The sequence below is a fragment of the Hippocampus guttulatus genome, chromosome 9, assembly GCF_054856545.1.
Source record: "Hippocampus guttulatus isolate MCC_2025c chromosome 9, RoL_Hgut_1.0, whole genome shotgun sequence".
Classification (NCBI taxonomy): domain Eukaryota; kingdom Metazoa; phylum Chordata; class Actinopteri; order Syngnathiformes; family Syngnathidae; genus Hippocampus; species Hippocampus guttulatus.
This window is the reverse complement of record NC_141269.1, coordinates 4,480,912-4,500,657: the sequence shown is the minus strand read 5'-3', so window position 1 is coordinate 4,500,657 and position 19,746 is coordinate 4,480,912. Positions and strand designations below refer to the sequence as shown.

The 19,746-nt window shown below is 43.4% G+C and overlaps 2 protein-coding genes across 3 annotated transcripts in view; one reads left to right on the top strand and one right to left on the bottom strand.

Annotated features, from left to right (window-relative positions):
- bnc2 (basonuclin zinc finger protein 2) overlaps positions 1-17,332 on the bottom strand; it is a 161,414-nt gene extending 144,082 nt beyond the window's left edge. The window contains exon 1 of the mRNA XM_086119062.1: positions 16,897-17,332. Coding sequence (XP_085975188.1) covers positions 16,897-16,914 — 18 coding nt within the window. The 5' untranslated portion in view covers positions 16,915-17,332. The remainder of the gene's footprint in view (positions 1-16,896) is intronic.
- Positions 1-19,746, top strand: part of cntln (centlein, centrosomal protein) — a 212,776-nt gene that overhangs the window by 99,175 nt on the left and 93,855 nt on the right. For both annotated transcript variants that reach the window (XM_086119061.1, XM_086119060.1), the window contains exon 4: positions 6,544-6,659. The gene's annotated coding sequence lies outside the window, so the exon portion shown is untranslated. The remainder of the gene's footprint in view (positions 1-6,543; positions 6,660-19,746) is intronic.

The window sequence follows — 19,746 nt, the reverse complement described above, 5'->3', positions numbered from 1 at the left end:
GAGACTATGATTGAATATTCGTATCGCGTTGGGACACGCCGTTCCCGGTGGACCACCGCCCCTGCTTTTGCCTGGCCTCGTGATTTGGACGGCAATCAAGCAAGACACCGGGGAGGCCGTTCGAAAACCACAAGAGTGCTTCAATGTACTTGTGATCGAATCAAACTGGGGAGTTGAGGACAGACAATATGGAAGCGACTATCAAAATGCCCTCTAATGGCCCGACGAGTGGTCCTCGAATATGAGACGGAGGGCTTTTACAGAGCCCCTTTCAGAGCGGTGGCCCATAGGAGGGATGCGCAGTGGAGTGTCAGAGGCTGTGATGTTTATTTGATCCCGCCCGGGAATGCGCCAGAGCTCTCAGTTCAGTCTGAGCCAGAGGGCAGCAGCACAAGGGAGCTCCGGAGGCACTTCCCGCAGCAGACCCCAACAATTTGCTTTAACTGCTCGAGCAGCCTCACAACACACACTTATTACATCAAGCATTTCACGTGAAAATCTGCACCGAACGATGGAATCAATCGACAGAAAATAGTGTCCAGACCATTCAAATTGCCACAATACCTTCCAAAATGGCCGTCATTCACCACAACACCGCATCCACAGACTGAGGCTGTTCGTGCGCTTCCAGCTCGATAAACTTACTTAAAGTAGACTAGAGCAGGCTGACGAGCGGCCATGTCATTCGGGGCGACTTTCCCATCAAAAGCAAAATATGGACATACGCGACGGTCATGTTAGAAGGGTAGGCAGTCCCGGCAAAGGTATGAAAGCATGGTTAGCTTAGCATGGGTGCAGTCGCATAGCTCAAAACAAGCAAGCCGGCGTCGACCTATTCATATCCGTGGCTGTTGTTTAGAAGTATACATGTCTCTCGAACATGCTATTTTGGGTGCGGTCCACAGATTTTTTATTTTTTTTTGTAAGGTCATTATCTCTACCATCTAATTGTAATGCGGGTGAAAAAAAGGAGATGCTAACGTTGTGGCAAATAACATGACCAGAAACTTACCCTTTCAAAGCACTAACAAGGTAAATTTGGATCAATTAAAACTCAAGTGTCTTTGTTATATTTACTTACAAACATTTTATACTGCACTGGCTACAAAAAAAGACAATAATTTTGTACTGTATTGGGGTGTGACGAAAAAAAGTGCCTTGATGGAACAGACAATCGGCTCCAACTAACGACCCCTTCCCCCAATTAGTTGTTAAATTGACGTTCCATTCTAACAAAAAATAAAACAAAACAATGTATTATAGTATTTCTAGCCCTTATGCCCTTAAAACCTTTGTTGTTCTCCACCACTGAATAACAATTCATAACAGTTTTTAAAATCAGCTCAAAATTATGACTTCACAATGAATTACGCCCAAGGGGAAAAAAATCGAGAGTTAAACAGTAATCCTGTCAAGGACCATTTGAAAATAACAGTGCTACAAAGGGACTTTTACAAACTTGCCTCTTTTTTTTTTTGGAGGGGTGGGGCTAACCCTGTGTGTTATCTTTTGTTATTTCTCACCCAAAATATTTTCCTTGCTTAACAACAGTTTCAAGACCATTGCATCAAATTTACTCTTGACTAGAACCTCTGCATGCAGAATGTCCAAGCTACACGGCATCTGCTGAATGGTGTCCCTTCAACGTACTGTACAGGAAAGAGAGTTTCCCCTCTCACATGACCTACCGCCACACTGACAAATGATTAGGCGGCCGAAAGCATCTCATTATGAGTATTTACGAGAGTCCGCCAGTCAGAGTAATGACAGCTTTACTTCCAAAATGCTGCTCTTTCTTTTCCCCCACCCCCACCCCTCTCTCCCCCACCTCCTTTTTCGTTTTCTAGCTCCCTCAACACACACACACACACACACACACACACACACTCGCTCACTCTGTTTTCCTACATGCAGACACACAACAGAAAAAGTGTTGACAGATGGAAACAATAAGAATGTTTTCTTACTTTGAACCACTATTTTCTGCTCCCTACTTCCATGTGTGTGTGTGTGTGTGTGTGTGTGTTCTCCAGCACGCTATAGAGTGTATGTTTATCTTTACAAGAGCATACTGTGTATAAGAGGCCCTTAAGAATGACATAAGACCTGCTTGACTGTCTTTTTTTTTTTGATGGCAGTAAGGGTTCTAATTTCTGTGTGTGTGTGCGTGTGTGTGCATGTGTGTGTGTGTGTGTGTGTGTGTGTAAGTGGAAGTGTGGTCAGACAGCTTTTCCCACAGGAAAAATGGAAATCTGTTCTTTGACAAAAGTGTCTTACCTCTATTAAGTGTAGATGGCGAAGTGAAAAAAAGGAGTCTGTTAAAATGTAACAATAATAATAATAATAATTTGGGATGTGCGAGTATTGATATCAGATATCGGTATTGGGTCGATACCAGCCTTATTTTAAGCCAGTGATTCGCAACCAGTGTGTCACGGCACATTTGTGTGAGGTGAGAGGTCAAAAAAGTGTGCCATGGGAAATGATCTACAGTGCCTTATTTTGACAAAAAATATTTTTGTTTGCCTACGAATGAGTAAATGCTCTTCAAATGGAGGACGCACATCAATGACCTACACTGTGAATTTTTTGTAAAGTGGTGTGCCGTGATTTTTTTTCCCCCGATGTGAAATACAGTATGTGTCATAATTCGTCAAGGTATTGGGTGTTCATGGAGGCTGCCGATACCAGCCACCGATACTGAATAAATCTCGATAGTGTTGTCATGATTCTGTTTGTGACCAACAGGTGGCACTGTAGGGCTCCACCGGCAGCTGCACACCTGTTGGTCGTTATGTCGTTACTGTTTTAAAAGGACTCCTGGCACAACCACTCGGTGTCGGGTCATTGTTTGTTGCTGTTTGCTACTGTCATGTTTGTTTGTGTGTTTGCTCTCGGTCGTGGTTAGTTTTTGCTTCAGTCATGGTTTATGTTTGCTACTTTGGATTCTTTTTGTTGTTAGTGCTCTTTTTGTTTAGGATTTAGTTTTCTCTGTGTTTTAATACAATTAGTCAAGTACACCCTGCTCCTCCCTCTTGCCTGCTTTTTGGGGTCCACCACCACCTCGCAACGTGACAAGTGTGACACATCGACGAAGCATCATCTGTGTCCGAAAGGTCGTTGTTTACCATTTTCTTGTTATTTGTGTTGAATGAAAATGGATATTTCCAAAATACTACAGGTATTGATCCTCAGGATCAATTAGCTTGTTGCGATCCAGAGCAGGTAACTGTCGACTGAGAGGTCAGCACGTCTGCTTCACAGTTCCGAGGTTCTGAGTTTGAATCACGGCTCCTGCGTGCCTGCACGACATGACTCAAGTGTACCCACGCAGGGATTCTTTTACGTACCACTAGAGGGAGCTCATGCAGAAGTATTGGTAATAGTTCACACACAATCAATTGCATGACAAAAAAATGGATGGATTACTGGACCTTTAAGTTCAAAGTGGCTTATTGAGCATTGTTGGTTGAAATCAAGTTTTGGTCACAAATAAATAACTTTCACTGTGATCATATATATATGATTATTTTTTTTCTTTATCAATACACACAATCCAACCATCCAAGAGAGTGAAGCGATCTCTTATTAGTTTAGATCTTCTTGCCTTGGGGGGCCAGAAGGCGATGAGATATTTGACCAAACGCGCAAACCAATAAGGGGCCATCGATTAGATAGAATGAGCACCTTATTGGAGACACTGGTGGCTAGGTAGAGATTAAAAAAAAAAAAAGTGCAACAAAGTAATGGAGAAATCACAAGTTAGAAGTTTTTCTGTTTATGCTTTGGATCCTTTAAATCACCTACCTTTGGCCAAGAAATGAGGGCTCATATCAGGGCCCATCGTTAAGGGTGGCCCAGTGGCCCTGTCACTTTGTTAGGGCACCGAAGAGATTTCACAAAGAAATACGATGAACTCAACATTCTTGCTTTTTACGCTGAGAATTTTGGGGAAATCAATCAAGTCCTTTTATGGCATTGCGCACACGTCCAGGCTAAATCGACATGAAAACAATTCAACTTAGTTTCTAAAAATGTATTCTCTGTTGTTTCTCGCTTCAGTGAGCGCTCACTCGCAAATTTCGACGGGGCGCTCTTCAACCTCTGTGGCCAATCCCTCATTCCCGACGGGCTACTACTACCCCTGCCACGTTGTCGCCGTTTACGACTCTTCGTAACAACATGCGGTTCATGTTACCGTGATGTAAATGCTGATGTCGACTGTATCGGAAAACAAAACAAAAAAAGAAGTAAAAAAACCTTGGCAATGTGCGGTCATTACAGTCCACATTTACCATTGGCACGGAGGCGGGATGATGTTTGTGTTGTAAATACGACGCGAGTGGCGGCTATAATATGAATTGGCTGCAACTGGATACTTGTGACTGGGGGGCAAATGGATCTAATGGTACTCTTAATGCCGGCCTTGAATAATGAGGCCTTTGTCTAATAAAACTGGAAAGCCTCCAAATACCTATAGGGACCTGGGCCAGTTAGAGCAATAACAGTCTATCAAAAGAGAAAGCAAAGTCATTACTTAGAGGCTAATAAATACAAGCTCTGTGCTGGGGGGCGCGGCGGAGAGGAAGGAAGACGGACGGACAGGGACCAAAAGGAAGAGGAAGAGAAAAGACAGAAGTGGAAAAGAAGAGAGAAAATAGGAAGAGCAAGGCGCGATTAATCCATTTTTCTTTTTTTTTTTAGCAGTTAGTTGCCAGCTTCTGCGGGAATATATCATTTCAAGTGTTTTTAAATGGATGTAGCTGATCATAGGAAAGCTGTACTGTATATATTCAGAAAATCGTGTATTATTTATTTTCGGAGGGTTTTACTCTTTCACAGTGATGACTGTCAAGTGAGGTCAGAGATTTTAGATGTACAAAAAAGATTTTCCGCCCTCATAAACTCTCATAATTATTATTATGTTATTTTATTTTTTCAAGTTCTTCCACTTTAATGTAGAAAATCATCCGACAAAGACAAGATTCTGGAAATAAACATAACATGCAGTTTTTAAATGGTGGATTGATGTCTCTTTAAAAGCTGTTGGAACCTGTGTGGGGAAACCATTCACTGACCACTCCCAAACCTGATTGCATCCAGACCTGTCCAATCAAGATATCGCCTAAAAAGAAGCCGTCTGGCAAAATCAGTCAAAAGGTCTCAGGAAGCTGCCCCAAAATGCCACGATCCAAAGAAATTCCAAAACAGATGAAAAATAAAGTAAAATCACTTCAATCCGTCTGGAAAGGGTGACAAAGGCAAGTCCAGCACCCCCCACAACAAAAAAAACAACTCATTAATTCACGTTAAATGAATGAATATTTCAAAACAATTTCAGCCTGAATTTTACATGACAGAAAATTTACAGCAGTAGCTCAATCAGTCTAAAATGAAATGTGTCATTTTTAAGATGAATGCAGAATCAAAAATGGGACATTTTTGTCACCAAGGAACCAATGTGCTGGGGTTTTTTTTTTTTTTTTTGTGGTTTTGCCATTTTGGCCCAAAATGTCCCAAAGATGTCTTAAAGGTTCAAGTATAACCACACTCGCCGAATCCCAACACGGCGTGCGACGTGAATAAAGGCAGCCTTGGAAGAGTTTCTAAAGATTTAAGCACATAAATAAAGAGCGATGGACCTTGATCACCAGGCAGGTGACAAGCACGACTATAAAGAAGTTAACTTTTTTTTTCTTCATCTTTAAAATTGAAAACTATTTCACGCGCCGCCTCGTAATTGCTTCGCCAAACGAAGTTGAGCTATGCAAGGCCCGCCAAACAAAGAGCACAATCATAGCCACGGTGAGCGCTCCGACAGTAGCCAAGGGCACGGCTCGCACAACACTGTCCCTTATTCAAAGTGTGTGTGGGTGGGGGGGGCACGTTAAAATAAGGGTCACGCTTCAAAGTCAAGATTGTTTCTAAACATTTTGTAGCACTGATTGAAAAATAAGACGGCGCACTTTGGTCATTTCTGTCACAGACTAAACAAACGGCTCATCCTGACTGGGTCATGATCTGCGTTTTTTCTTGGGTGACTTTTTGGATTTGCTTTGCGTTTTGTTTTCATCTCATTTGCAAGTCGGCCCTGCTCCTTGTTTCGACCAATCAGGGACCTCCGAGCCCGTCACGCAAAGTATTTCTGTGACTTGGCATCTCAGTCTCAACACTAGGGGGCACTACAGAGAGATGCAATAGATAAGAGCCAAAACAGAAATATGAAGAAGAGTTTCCAGTTTGCTGGATTAACAAGCAGGAATGCAGCTAGCTCTTTGTGTTCACTACGAAATAAAGGTGGGAAAAAGAAATATAAGACTGCTTCTTGAGAACAACACAAGTTGTAAAATGAAACTGTGCCCATGACAACTGCAGTGATACTATGCAACCGATACTGCGGAAGGATCGGCACCTATGTCGGTACATCCCCCGTTTGCTGTCCTTGCCATACATCCTGTGTCATGTCATGTTGCCCGTCGCCAGTGGAGGTGAGTCTCTCCCCTTGTGTCTACCGCCGACCAACATAACTTCTTCTCTGACTAGGGACTCAAGTGAAGCTGTCGAAGCGGCGATGGTTTTGCGGGAGGTCTTTGTATTCAACGTCACGTCCACTGCACGCGAGGCGTACCGGACGAACATTCGCTACTCAAACTGACAAGGTAAGAAGACACTGACGAAGTGCTGCCTCCACGAGTGAAATTACAATCCATTTTATGAGGTTTACAGTGGCCTGTGTGGATTGCAGTTGACATTCGCTTCTTTCGACTCATAGGCAAGCCGAGAAAGAGAAAGTAAATTCTTGATACTTGGGGTAATTTTGACAAAAGCAAGACACCAGAGAATTATTTTTAAAATGCATAATATATCACGCATGCAGTAGATTTGGGTGCAGATTTAAGTCAACCTGGCCTTGACAGAGGTCTACGGAAAAGAAGACAAAGAAATATTCACATGGAGCCAGGGTCAGGTTGCGCTCCTGCACAGCGATGTTCCTCTCGGCAAGGAACAGTCAGATGCTCAAGGCGTTGTCGCAGTGAGACAGCCAATAGTTAACTTGCAAAAACTCTCGCCTCTTCTTGAATATGAAAATGTCAAAATGTCTTTTTGTGGACGTGCCGGCTGATTGGGTTCAAAATATATCTTTTGTGTCGCCCGTCCTGGAACGTTTTGGACACATCCCGTAGTCCGAGGTGTGCAAGGAAATCAAATTGGCACAATGACACTCATGAGGCTCCTCCTCACCCAAAATACAAGACCACCATGTCATGTTTCACAGCCAAATGAGGGCCCGAAGCACTTCTACAGTTGTTGAGGCCATGGGACGACTTGGAACATCGAGAAAAAGAGAGCCACTAGTGACAGACCGACGGAAGTGTAATGCAAAATTCCTTACAAGCCATTAAAAACGGAATTCCTACAATAAGCACTTGCGTTTTCACTGCAGCTCCTCCACCACGCTCGTCCGCTCACGTTTCCGTCAACAACTTACTTTCCCGCCCGCTATCAACATGTGGCGCGGCAAAGCCAAGAGGAGCTTTCGCCACAGGAGATGGGCGGCGGTGTCAAGCTCTTTCCTCCCCGTTTTTCCCCCTCTTCCCTTTGCGCCCCGCGCTCCCGTGGTCCCTCAGAACAGGCCGACTCTCTCTTCATATTGAGTTGCCATAGTAGAAGGAGGCCTGAGGAATCTAATAACTGTGACAGTGGGGCTTTTTTTGGCATTGTTCCTAAAGCTGTGCAGACTGTCTGCTGGCTCTAATGAAAGGTTAAACGAATAGGACAAAGTGACAGGAGGTACAATAAAGAAACATGGAAGAGGACAGAGAGTGTGTGTGTGTGTGTGTGTGTGTGTGTGTGTGTGTGTGTGTGTGTGTGTGTGTGTGTGTGTGTGTGTGTGTGTGTGTGTGTGTGTGTGTGTGCGTGTGTGTGTTAGCGTGCGTGTCTTTTGAGACCATGCCCCATTGGTAGCCGATCAAAAGGACGGCCACATTATTGAGACCCTACATGTGAGACTTTCGTCAGATTGAAATGTACTCGACTTAATATCGTCGTGTCTCATGTCCATCCAGAGTTTAAAAAAAAAAAGTGGCCATTTTTCTATAAATTACATCCTTGTCCTCAATATTTTTATTTCAACACAATTGTACTGTCCCAAAAAAATATATATTATCTTATATATATTATCAAACTGGTTGACAAAAATATATGAAGTCAACGTTTTTCTTTTTGAACGATGGAATCAGTCGGAAACGGACTTTTTTCAGATTGGTTAGTTGGTTGGTTGGTTGGTTTGTTCGGGTGCTGTTTGTTGGTTGAGTGGTTGGTAGCTTGGGTTGTAGGTTTAGTTGGTAGCTTAGTTAGCATCTTACTGTTTAGCTTGGTTGAATGTAGGTAGCTTTTTGGTTGGTTGATTACTTAGTTGGTAGTTTAGTTGTTTGTAGGTTGGTTGGCTGATAGATTAGTTGGTAGTTGAGTTAGTATCTTACTTGGTAGCTTGGTTGTTTGTAGGTAGCTTTTTGGTTGGTTGGTTGGTATCTAGCTTAGTTGGGAGCTTGGTTGTTTGTAGGTAGATTGCTGGTTGGTTAGACAGTTGGTTGGTTGTTGAGTATGTAGTCAAGTTCAATCGGGAATTGTTTTCAGGGTTATGCACAATGTACATATATTTTAGTGAAGACTTTTGTTCTTTGTGAGCAGCGTTATGAAAAGAGACACTCAATTAGTTTAAGTGGTGACAATTCAAAGTAGAGAAAAAGTCGGAATATTTTTGGGCACTTTTCCCAGAACCTATTCTGTACAATTACAGAAACGGAACGGGGCTGTAAAATGTCTCGTGAATATTTCACCTTGTAAGCATCAGGTGGGACAGCGCCGCTGTAAAAGCAGAGTCTGCAATGCCGAAACACTGCCTTGTGTTGTGTTGAAAGCAATTGTCGCCGGCCCACAAATATGTCATTGTCATACATCATTCTTGCAAAGTGCTGTGTTGCTGCGCAAAAGTGGATAACATTGCAGCGATATCCCGCTTCGCTGGGTACTGTGTAAAAGAAGACGGCACATAATCAATGTCGGGTCAACTCCTATGTGAGAGTTGTTACGGGGTGTCCAGATAAGAATGATTTCATCTTTATCTATGATAATCCAAGATTTTTAATTCATTTATTCTTTTATTTATTTATTTTTAATTCAAATGTATGGAAATATACAGTAGTCCTCTAAATATCTATTAGCGCTTATCTTTCATTCTTATTTATGGTCTTGGCAGGGCTGCTAGCTACCAGTCGTCTAATAAACATGAAACCTCGCGAAACTTTTAGTACAATTTCCTGCAAAAATCTCATGAGAACGCTTAATGCGCAAAGCAGATGTGTGCGTGCCATGCCCTGCACGTTGACACAGATGGTCCGAAAGAATTCCACCACGGGGTCCTTTGACAAACGTTAAGGTCATCAAGCAGCAGAGCGACGAGGTGGGTGGAGGGCGGGGTTCACGTCAGACGCATGTTCTGTCTTGTGCCTGCGCCTGCCCTGGCGGAATGCAGAGTCACATGAAAGAGGCCCTATTTCTCCCCGCCTGCCGCGCTGGGAGACTTGTCTCCTGTGTCCTCCTCAAAAGCGCCACTGTCCCCCCACCAGCCGACACGCTACCTGTCAGCAGAATTCCCCCCGCGGCTCTAAAAACATCACCGACGCCACTGCGCCCCGCCCGCTCGCAGAAACGACCGCCTGCTCTTTTCAAACGGGCCGCCAACACGTTACTCCAAAACTGCTGCTATATTGAAATATAACGAAATGAATAAAGTAATTAAAAAGTGATTAGAATCAGGGAAAAAAATGTGTCGATTTAAAAGATGCCACTGCATTGAATTGAATTAAATTGTCTTTTGGGGGGGGGGGATGCCCCCGTAACACCACCATGACTTAACTTTGACGAGAACACCAATCCTGTAGTTTTCATTCTTTGGGGGGGGGGGGGGGTGTATGAATAGCCCAAAAACATGAACAAGTAACACAAAGCGACAACATCCTGCCCTGATTCAGCTGGAGTCAAATTCTGAAGTAAAGTGTGGAAGGGGTGGGGGGGGGGGGGGGGGTCCTTCAGCAAGGCTGAAAGAGCATTAAAAAAAACATGATCGCTTCAATGAAGGTCCACTTATTGTCAGTGTAAACCTTGTGGGTTATAAAGAAAGCAGATGAATGTGTTTCTGAACCTGTTTAGCATTTAAACTCGGGGACTGAGCAGACTAGACGAGCATTATTTTACTTTGCATGACATTATTACACACCAAGATGAAGTTGGTATCGTTCGGTAGGCCTGCACAATGGAGCCAATTCAATTTGGACAATGTTCGCTATTTGTGAATGAAAAAGAATCGGTAATTACGTACACTGCAGCACACTGGTCCAGAGGTTAGCGCGTCTGCCTGACAGTTCTTAGGTCCTGGGTTCGACTCTCAGCTCAGACCTTCCAGTGTGGAGTTTGCAACGGGTTGAGGGAGTCGTTCGTCCATGCTCGCCTTGATCTTTCCTGCGACTGACTGGCGACTCGGCTAAAGTATCCCGCATTTCCCTCAGCCAAAATTAAAGACTGAATTGTTCAAAGGTGTTCATGTTAATCATTGCTTGTCTGCTGCACGTGCCCAAAGATTGACTGTCGCATACAGAATAAATTGAAGAATATATTGGCATTATTTTTTTTTTTAAACCTGTGATAAGGCAAACAATTTGGAATTTTTCATGATTGGGGGGGGGGGGGGGGGGGGGTCCACAGCCCTGTATCCCACTAGAATAGATCCGCCCCTGCCCTGACTGGGTCGCCCTATTAAAAGAAGTGTTGTTACTATTTTCTAATGGCCCTGAAACTATAGTTAGGACACCACTGCTCTAAATTGCCCATCGGTGAGAATTTAAGTGCCTGCGATTGTCTGGTGATCAGTCCAGGGTTTACCTCACTTCTCCCCCCCAAAAAAAAGGGTCAATGTTGGTGTGAATATTTGTTTGTTCATATGTGCCCTGAGCTCACCCGTCACCCTGCCGTCGACTGATTTATTTCAGGACAAAGTGGCCAATAACAGTATTGGTCGACATGCTTGGGGAGAATGTCTGGAATGAACTACAAGGGGGATGAGGGAGGGGGGGGGTACACTTTCTCCAGCCGTTTGCTGCGTATATAAACAGGTTCTAAATGAGAACATTCTGGAGTGAGCCGTTCTCGCAGGAAAAGTAACTTTTGTCGGGTAGAGCTCCTCCACGCCAGCGATTCCAAAGTCAACATACTACGTCTCGGTCCTCAGGAATTTTTCATGAGCCACCACTTATCTTGTCATATCACATTTCTCACGCCAGCTTTTCGGCAGGGAACAGAAAAGACACCTCGAGGGCAAATGATTCTCTTTGAATCAAATCACCCCCGCGTGGCCCGAGGTGATCTTTTTTCCACCGCGCCTAAGATTCAGCGGCACGCTGATGCGCGAACATGGAAAGAACCTGCGCAGAAAGTCATCTGAAGTCACTGTAAAAAAAAAAAGAAAGAAACAAAGAGAGTTGTTGGAGTTTCCAGCGAGCAGCTTTTATGGCAGTAGGGAGCTGTAAAAAGTCAATGACACCACGTAAGCGCGAATGTCCCAGCAGAACCATTTCTCTCCCATTTGGGAGGCGGCTCCTTGCGTAACATCACTTTGAATTACAGTCCGCTCAGCGACGTATGGATTACTATTGAAATGTAATTCCACTACCGACTGGGCTGTTGACACGCCACCACACGGAAATGTTTTTGGGGGGGGGGGGGTCGCACTAACTGCTAATTAGTTGTGGATAAATCCAATTAAAGCAGCAGGGGGGTTTTCCTCCAGGGCTCCCCCTATAGTAGTGAAGTGTAATTGATGTTTAAGACACAAATATTGAAAAATATGCGCTTCCATTCTGAATTAGAGATCATGGCTTAATAGATATCAGCATTACTCACTGCAGCTCATGAGTGAGTTGAGAGAGCAACCGCGTGCAAGTTTTTTGCTTTTGCTTTTCCCTTTTGTGGCTTTTTTTTTTAACCGTGTGTGAAAACAATGACCGTTGCGCCGTTGTGGGTGTGAACGCAGCTGAGTCGATTCAACACCAATCAACGCGTCTCATCTCATTCCCTATGAACGTGGCACAGTCACATCTCACATGGAAACATATTTTTGCGGAAAAGGACGCAATGTTGTGTATGTGGCCAGAGCATCAGAAGCGGGTACCCTCGTGGAACGAGCTTGTGAATCACCGCTGACGATTTTAAGATATTCCGGGACCTCGTGTATCTATAAAGCAACAATTAGAGAACTTTTTGTTAACTTGGTTTTATTCATTCATTCATTTTCCAATCCGCTTATCCTCATAAGGGTCACGGGGGGTGCTGGAGCCTATCCCAGCTGTCTTCAGGCAGTAGGCGGGGGACACCCTGAACCGGTTGCCAGCCAATTGCAGGGCACACAGAGACGAACAACCATCCACGCTCACACTCACACCTAGGAACAATTTAGAGCGTTCAATCAGCCTGCCACGCATGTTTTTGGAATGTGGTAGGAAAACGGAGTACCCAGAGAAAACCCACGCAAGCCCGGGGAGTACATGCAAACTCCACACAGGGAGGCCGGAGCTGGCATTGAACCCCGAATCTCTGCACTGTGAGGTCGATGTGCTAACCACTGGATCACCGGGCCGCCAACTTTGTTTTCCTTAAAAAAAAAAAAAAAAACTGTGCTTGACATTATCAGAACCATTAGATTATGTCTTGAGGTAGCCACCATATCAGTTACAAATAATTGCCTAACGGCAAATCTCTTTACCATTACATGTTGCTGAACCATCAAGAAACATTTTGGAATCTATTCTTTCAAACTAGCCCAAATTACAGCGAAAAATGTTGAGAATTGCAAGTGCGCCTTTGAAAATGGTCTTCCTTTCTAATCGCGCACGAAATGCACGGTGGTGAGCGCACTGGGTGTGTTTGCGTTTTTTTTCTTCCTGTTCCTTTCTCGGGAAATTGAATTTGGATGAGCATTTAAAAATGCAGCCTGACAAAAAGGATGGGGCGGGGGGCAGTGTAAGTACACGTTTCAGGTTCCACTTTAAACACTTTTTGTGGTCTTTCTTGATTGTAATCAGATTAGAGACAGCCATCAGTATGAGGCAAAAGGCGATCTATCTTTGAGCAGATTTAAACGACCGCAGATAGAAATCTATGTGATAAGGCAAGAGTAAAAACACACTAAATGCTCCTGTCATAACAGCCGTTAAGCCCGTTGATCAGTGTCCATTGTTTATGTCAGGTAGCGAGGAGTTTTAAAATGTATTCGCAGGAAATTAAAGTCTAAGTGAGGCGGGAGGATTCAATTTCTTCTGCAGTGCTGCTGAGGCACCGAGAAGCCTAATTATATCTATTAGGTGTTTATTGTTTCGAATTATTAACGTCTCACCCGTTGCTTTCTTAAAATTAAGAAGCCAGCCGTGCAATTTGTTTTAAGTACTCTGCCTCTGCTGCAGTCTGGTGTCTTGTTCCAACATTTTTTCCATCTCCAGCCGCCACAGGTGTGTGACCCTCGCCCCGCTCCACTCCCTTTTCACAATATTACCTTTTCTGTTGTGGCCAAGACGCACCGTTGGGCCACCTGAGACATTAGTGGGGCCAAATGGGCGCAGCGGCGACCCTCCCCTAGATGGATAAATACACCGCAAGAATGTTGCTTTGAAATCACTGTCTGGATAAAGTTCCTCTAAAATAAATGTGTTCTTTTTTTCTTTTTTTTTTTGGTCCCCCTCCTCTTCCTACCCCGCGTGTCTCACATACTTTGTATTCACCCGCGCATTGCTGAGGTTTTAACTTCACAGCAGAGCTTTGTGGAGGATGGACGAGCACGGAGGCCATCTCGCGATTGTCTCCCAAATCAAAACGGATGCTAATAATAATCGGAATAATGAATTTGATGTTAAAATTGAAAATGAAAAATAAACATCAGAGATATTCTGTTTCAACTGGAAGTGTGGACTTCCACTACACTGTGGCTTCCTCTCAATTTTTGGGGAGTCAGTGTTCAAACATCTTAAAAATCGCAAAATGGGTGATTTTGCATCGCAGTTTGCAGGTCAAAATTCGCATTTTGCGCCTCATTAAAAGCTGAGATCACAGATTTTTAAGTTGTGACTATAAATGAACCCCGGAGACAGTCCCACAAAGCTTTGCTGGGCTGGACGTATATGTACATTAACGTGTAGCTAGCAACGACCTTCGGCTGGCTAGCTAGTGTGGCAAAATATGTTACAAAGTCGCTTCTAAGTCATGGTTCATCGCCTCGATGGCGACAATAAGCTATGTTTCTCACATGTATCGTATCGTTCTGACAAACGGATGATGATGAGTAACGAACAGAAGATAGAGAAGCCATGCTAATTGCTAAGCTAACCGAAAGTTGGCAAGTAATCTTGAAACACCGGAATGAAGTCCTGGAGCTGTGTTAAAGTGAAGTGCATCCAACTTTCAAGAGCAAAATTAAAGGCAATTTGATTCGTGTCTGGAGTGAAAATTATACTCAATAATGCTACACAGCTAAAAACGACCAGATACCGGAAATGAAATCCTTTACGTTCCAGCGTATAAAGTTACAACTATATTAATGTAGAACATTTCATATTTACAATATTGATATTTGTTTGTTTTTTGGCATAAAGTCCTGGGTTTTGATTTTGTGTGTGTGGTTATTTTTTTAATTGCCACAGCTAAAAAAAAATTCTAAACTTAAGAAAATACCGTTGCATGGTGTGACTGTATCATCTTTGGTTGACTATTTGAGTCGTTGTTCATGCAAGTGAGCAGTCTTTTGTGTCAAGTGCAAGGTCTGACTTATATTCGCCATTGATGTGGTTATCAAAAGAAATCGTTTAATAGAGTTGGTCTCTTAACATTGTTATCATTACGCACGGCATTCTATTTCAAATTAAGAGAAAGGGATGTGGCAGTCTGCAGTACAGTTAGAATGGAGAGCATGGAGTGTTCTGGTTCTTGGGCAGTTATCAGAGGAAACCAGCAGGGGGTACAGGGTAGGGTTGATGGGGTCGGAGCGGAGCACCTCTAAGCAGCCTTTCTCTTCATTAGCAGCCTCTCTAAGGGCCAGCGGCAGAGAGGGTCTTCACTGGCCCACCTGTCCAGGAGATTATTGAACCGACTAACCGGCAGCGCGGCACACGCACTTCTCTCCCCTTTCATGATTCCCGAAGTACCAAAGGAATCACGACCGGGCTGACAACCTCCGCTTTTTTTTCCACTCCTTTTTTTCTTTTCCTTTTTTTGCTTTCCACCTCGCGCATGATTAGCTGGAGGAACATTTATAGCAACACTGCTACGAATGTTTATATATTGCGTATGCTAATAGCATCGCCATTTCTCAACAAAAATGACCACTTGATCAAAGTACAAAATGGGGTTCTTATTGAGGAAGGGAATTTAGTACTTTTCACATTTCACAAATTCACCAGAATCAAATTATTGGACAAGAGCAAGAAAGTGAATGATGTCATGGTCTCATCTAATCAGATTGCTCCGATGTCATCCCCGCACTGTTAACATGGGGGGCAATCTCGGAAGTGCTGTGATATGCCGCGATGCTTGTTAAGTCCAGTCAAATTTACTTTGATAGCCCTTAATCACAGAAGAGTCTCAAAGGGCTTGACGTGCCGTGCCCGCTGTTGACAAATATTGTTCAACCTAACACACCATTTCTGTGGCACTTTTTCTTCACGAGTCCTTTTCATCATTCATCTCCACTAACGAGAGCCCACGGCAACACTTGTGATCGTAATCCATGGCTCGCACAATCCCAATACCTGCAGAAGTGAAGGCGCTTTGTTTGCTGGTCGAGAAAATGTGAATTGCACACGCACACGCACGCACATGCCCTCTGCCAGGGAAGAGAGATAAAAGTCATGAAATGGCATCCCTGGAACGTAAATTGGCATTCTTCACGAACAATTCCGAAATATCCCCGACACACAAAAACACACACAGTCAAGCCAGGCCAAAAATCCTCTGAAACACACACACACACACACACACACACACACTCACTCATTGATGAATGTGTGAAGGTACTTTGGCGGTGCTTTCAATTGGGGGGTCATTCATTCATCTCACACTGTTCTGTTATTCCTGCTCTCTTCTTGCTCTTAGCTGTCCACTAAAATGTACGACATGGACATGGCATGCGTGTGTTACTGTGTGTGTGTGTGTGTGTGTTACATTTTGTCTGAGCTCGATGTCTCCTCCCTTTATAATTCTGATGAGAGGACAGCATTGTAAAATATTGTCTTCACCTTTTATGTGCCTTGCCAGCCGAGAAACCTTTTTTCACCCCAAAATGAACAACCATGTAAGGGGTGGTTGTTTCAGGAAGTCCCCCAAAACAAACTGAAATTGTCACCCACTGCACAGATGAGGCCTTGAGGAATTTTAGGCCTTAACATAATCCACAAAATGTAACAAAATGAATGTCCATGGCTCATTGGTGACATTTCGAGGTCAATTGGGCAGTTTTAAATAAATCACTGCAGGTGGTTTAGACTGGACACATGAAATTAGATGCCACTTTTGCTGCTTCAATGTCAGTTTTTGATCAGTTAGTTATAAATTTACTTCAGATTTGCAAGAATGTGCCATTTTCTCCTTTCTTGTGAGGTTAGGGGCTGTATTTGGTTGGTTAATGTGGGGGGAGAAAAACAAAAAAGTGACAGAAAAATGACAAATGCGTGATAAGTTTTCGTTTGCTCTGATGCGTTCACGTACCGCAGACTAAATCAAGTGAAACCCAGTGTCGTCTCCTGATTCTGCATTTCCTAACCAGAATAAGATTAATATGGAAACAAAAATCGTAATTACCATGGCTGCATGACGCATCTGACAGAACTGACGAACTCCTTTGGCACGTTGGCAAACTTTGCGTCCTCCGGCACACAAAAAGCCTGCTTTCGCCCTCAAGCGGGGAACTTTCTCCTCGACGCCGCTGCTCGCCGCGTGCCGGGAATCGGCGCCGAATTAGAAAACTTGTACTTGATACTCGTAGGTGATTCTTTGGTGGAGGAGGCTTCGGAACCTGCTTGGGTGGTGGTAGTGGGGGGGGCAACTCGCGAGTCACCCAGATTCGGGAAAGTCGGACGCTGACGCGCAATCACGACGTCGCCTTCTTTTCCTTCGTCTTTTCCCCCTTTTCCTTTCTTAGTTTGCCTTCTTAACGAGAGAAGCCGACAAGCTCAACGTGTCTGTCCTACCTTGTGGAAAAGCTAGGAGAGAAAAGAAAAACGCCTCCCCGGCCCCCACGCACACGCACTCCCCTGGATGGTTGTCCGTCTGCGCAGCCCTGCAGGGAAGGTGTTCTGTCTGCAAGCTTCTTCGCGCTCCGTGTGTGACTTACTTGGTTGTTTGATGAGTTTGTGTCACGGACCAAGTGTGGCGTCTTTGTGCAAGCAACACGAACAAGAGGAAACTTTCTTTCTTCTTGTTCAACGCGTGGGTCAAATGATTAGAGACTGCGCTCAATTAAAAGTTCGCGTCATCGTTTTAGTATGATCGCACAAAAACAGTGGGGAATTCTCTGAAACTTTTTGAATGCAGGGTCCCCCAGTGGGGCGAGGGGCATTTTTTTTTCAAAACACCAGATGCATTCACACTGCACGTATACACAGTAAGTGCTTCTCAACTCACCCCTGTGACTATAAATCGTATCATTTGTCTATAAAATTGAAAATGCATTTTCCCTGAATGCCACAGTTTACAGAAAATCTCGATCTCTTGATAGAAATTCCTCAGCAAAGAAAGAGGATTTACGAAAGGAGTTAAACTCTGCCCTGCATTAATGGAAAATAAATCAGAAAGAAAACGGCAACATCTAGCATCCTCCGGTGCTGCTATTTTGGTGAGCAACGGAGTTCAAAAGGATGCAATTGTTTCCTGATGCTATAAGGGAGGTGCAGTTTTATACCTGTCAACTCATACGGTTTAGCCATAGTTCATACGGATTTTGTGGTGAATCTTACTATATGGCCGTATCGCACAAATCATACGGATTCTGACAATTTCCGTTTTTTTCCCCCCTAACAGGTAGTTCCGTTTGCTTTTGCCCAGAATGGTGCTAGTCTACTCGAATGCTTTCATTTCCAAAGTAAATATGAATGGATGCTGTAACTTCGAGCCGATGGGTCAGCATTTGGAGTTGGTGAAAAAAGTAACGCAGGAATACAACTGAACACAGTAATGCCACTAAGTAGAATGATGATTAGACATTAACCAGACATTGTATTATGGAGATCTACAATACATATCATTGAAAATTTCGTGGGGTTTTTTCTGCCGTTATTTTGACATATAAAATGCTTTGGTATGTTATAAGGATTTTTTTGCTCTTTATAAGGATTTTTTTGGTAGTTTATACAGGTTGGCGCTCCGAAAAGTTGACAGGTATGCTATTTGAAGGAAGCTTTTGACTGTATTTGCCTTAAGTGGATGGAAAACGGTGTGTATACAGGCAGCCAAATCCCAAGGGAGCCATTCCGACCAAGTCAAGCGTCCGGAAGCGCCACTTGCATGTTTTGGTCAAGGGGTAAATAATCGGTCTGGGATTAGGCTTGTGTTGAATTCATTGGCGGTTAACAAGCTGCAGAGGTCCCACTCTATGCATATTCATAGCTTGGCTGAAGCCGTGGGAGAGTGAAGACCATATGCCTGTTCGACCGAGTGCTTGACTTTGCTAATTAAACGAGATATTACAAACTCGTATCTGAGCCAAAAGCCCACATGTACAATACAGCCTGGAAGTAAACTCACAAGTCACACTATTCGGTACACCTGCACAATCTGAAGGGAATCGACACAAGGATGATAATGCTGTGTCAAATACTTGAATCATAACATTCTGTACATAAAATATGAATTGTTTTGATATTGTCGTGTTTCTTCTTGTATAATCAGGGCATTTTTCCTCATAGGCTTGTGACTTTTACTCATAAAATGATATGGTACTGTAATTCCTGAATTTTCCATCTGGGGATCATTCTAACATTATTTTATTTGACAGAATTTTTTTTTGTAAACTATACAACTGTATTTTTAAACGGCTATATTCTTTTTGTCCTGGGAAAAAAAAACATTTCTTCACATGAAATATTTTTCCAACTTAAACAACCTGCAGACGTTTTGTCTTAACCAATATTGTGTTTTTCTAAAATACAACTTTGTTCTCATAAAATTGCATAAGATTTTTTTTTTCAGTTTTGTGGGGCTCAACACAGAAACAAATCACACTTTTGCGTGTTCCCATACAAACAAGCTGCACTTTGAATTGACAATCATTTACTGACGAGAAAGCAAATGTCTGTGGGATGGATATGATTTCATCGAAACGGCCAAAATAAGAATTTTCAAGGCTCTCTTTACAAGAGAGGATTGGTTTCTGGACGAGATCATGGTTCAGATTAAAATGCCTCATGATTTTCTTTCTAATAAACTCTGGAATTGTGAAATCCTGTAGTTTCAGGGGGGGAAAAACCTGCCTGTTTTTCTTGCGATTTATCATTGCAGCCATCTGATTATCCCATTTACACAGGGAACCAAAAAAATACTGTGAAACGAAGATTTCATGGGAAGATCATTTTTACATCATAACTCTGTCATTCTAACAATCCTTAGGTGCTGCTTTTGGCCCGTTTTAATGGTGAGCCAAGGTAGTTAGCCAGT